General features: G+C 19.0%; 1 protein-coding gene across 1 annotated transcript in view; it reads right to left on the reverse strand.

Annotated features, from left to right (window-relative positions):
• The window catches only part of LOC119578401 (vacuolar protein sorting-associated protein 8 homolog), a 66,967-nt gene that overhangs the window by 21,869 nt on the left and 42,598 nt on the right, over positions 1 to 2,500 (reverse strand). Inside the window, exons 8-9 of the mRNA XM_037925993.1 lie at positions 1,425 to 1,484; positions 1,239 to 1,373 (exon numbers count right to left, since the gene is read on the reverse strand). Coding sequence (XP_037781921.1) covers positions 1,239 to 1,373; positions 1,425 to 1,484 — 195 coding nt within the window. The remainder of the gene's footprint in view (positions 1 to 1,238; positions 1,374 to 1,424; positions 1,485 to 2,500) is intronic.

A 2,500-nucleotide genomic window follows, 5' to 3' on the forward strand; every position in this document is an offset into this window, starting at 1 on the left:
TATAATATTATATAATATATTATTATATATATTATTATATATATATATATTTATATATATTATATATTTATAATATATATATATATTTATATATTATTATATATATATATATTATATATATATATATATATATATATTTATATATATATTATATATATATATATATAATTTTATATTATTATTTATATTTATATATTATATTAATATATTATATATATTATATATATTTATTTATTATTTATATATTTTATTCATATATTTTTTATATATTATTAATAATATATATATATATATATATATATATATAATATATATATATATATATTATATAATTTTTTTATATTTATATATATTTATATATTTTTTTTATATTTATTTATATTTATTATTATATATTATATATATTTATATATATAATAATATATATATATAATTATTAATATATATATATTATATATTTATATATTATATATATATATATATATATTATATATATATATAATTATATATATATATATATATATATAATATATATATATATTATATATATATATTTATATATTATATATATATATTATATATATATATATATATATATATATATATATTATATATATTATATATATTATATATATATATATATATATATATATTTATATTTTTATATATTATATATTATTATAATTCTATATTATATATATATATTAATTATATATTATATATATATATATATAATTATATATAAATATATATTTATATTAATATATATCTATATATATATATATATAATATTATTATTATTAATAATTAATAATATATTATTATATATTATATAATTAAATATATTAATATAATATATTTATATTATTATATATATATCTATATTATATATTTTATATTTATTACTATATATATTTATATATTTTATTATATACTATTTATATTATATTTATATATTTATATATATTATTATATATATCTATTATATATTATCATATATTATTATATATATATATATATATATATATATATATATATATATATTATATTCCTTTATATCAATATTCAAGAGTATTACTCTTACATTATAATTGTAAGTTTGATTTATGTGTTTATTTATCTATATCTTTAATATATAAATAAAAGTATGCCATTTGTTCTTATGGCAAGTTAAGCACTCATTCTTAAGGTGCTGCCAGTTAAGCCACTTGAACTTCACAGGTGGGGCTGGACGATACCCAGCTGGAAGGCATTCGGCGAGTGAAGGCCCTGAGCTTTGGAGGGTCCAGATTACAGTTTTTGGACGAATTATCAACGCCACGTGGAGGACCTCCAACAGACAATGCATCTACGGCGAGTCCATCATGGAGGAGCTCTGGGTCAGTTTCAGGAAATCAAGACATTTGGTCATCACAAGACTTTGCCTTAAAATTGGCACCACCAACCATAGACTTTGAAGGTGAAGCCAACTGGTGATCCCTAATCTTAAAATGAGATGTAAAAATAGTCCTTTATTAAAGATGAAGAAATAGTGTCTTTGCAGGGAATATGAAAAGAAAGATGCAACAAGTGCTTGGCAAAAAGTTTGTAAATAAGTCTATGCAAATGCTTGTGAAGATCATAAAGTGCAAGTCAGAACTGAGACCCTGTGAAATAATTTCAAGAAGTCAGATGCAATACAAGGACTTATGCAATTATTTTTCTAATATCACAGGCAGGAGTGATCAACATGAATGGAATTTTAAGTCTGAGAAAGCCAAAGATATGATTTTGCTCATAATTATCAGATAACACTTTCACTGACTGAAAGCATTTCCAGCACAAAGGCACAAACTGTGTTTACAACATGTAAAGTTATATATTCATATATTTTCACAATAAGTAAAATTATTTATATATATATATTTGTGTGAATGTCTCTTGTGAAATTATTTCATGTAATTTTCCTTGTTTATCTATTTATTTATTATTATTTTCTTTATTGGAAAAGGGGTAGGAAAGACAACTGACTACTTGGAAAAACAAGTTATAATTAAAGGGGCTGTAGGATACATAATTAAACTCTGCTAAACTCCTTCAAAATTTCTAACAGAAGCCCTCACATATGTTTTTTTCCAGTTGAATTAAGTGAAAATCAGGCTATTTAATGGCAGATATTTAGAATATGTAATTATTTACATTTAGAATTCAGTATTATAACATCTTATTTCTATATTTGTCATCTGTCATGTATGGCAATTACTTCTGTGTATTCTTTTTACTTTTATTTATGATATATTTAAGTCTAAATACTATTGACATTGTTCTTTGAATACTTAGAAGGTAATATATGCAAACAGTATTTCAGTACCAAAAGGAGTGTTTTTTGTTTTTTTTACTAACAAAAAACAGTTCAGTAACTATAAAATACCATGGCAGAAAGTTAATAGTCAGTGGTTACTATAAACTATGCTTATTCCAGACAAATGAACTAAATTGTTATGCTGATTATCTAATCAAA

This window comes from Penaeus monodon, chromosome 2, assembly GCF_015228065.2.
Source record: "Penaeus monodon isolate SGIC_2016 chromosome 2, NSTDA_Pmon_1, whole genome shotgun sequence".
NCBI lineage: Eukaryota > Metazoa > Arthropoda > Malacostraca > Decapoda > Penaeidae > Penaeus > Penaeus monodon.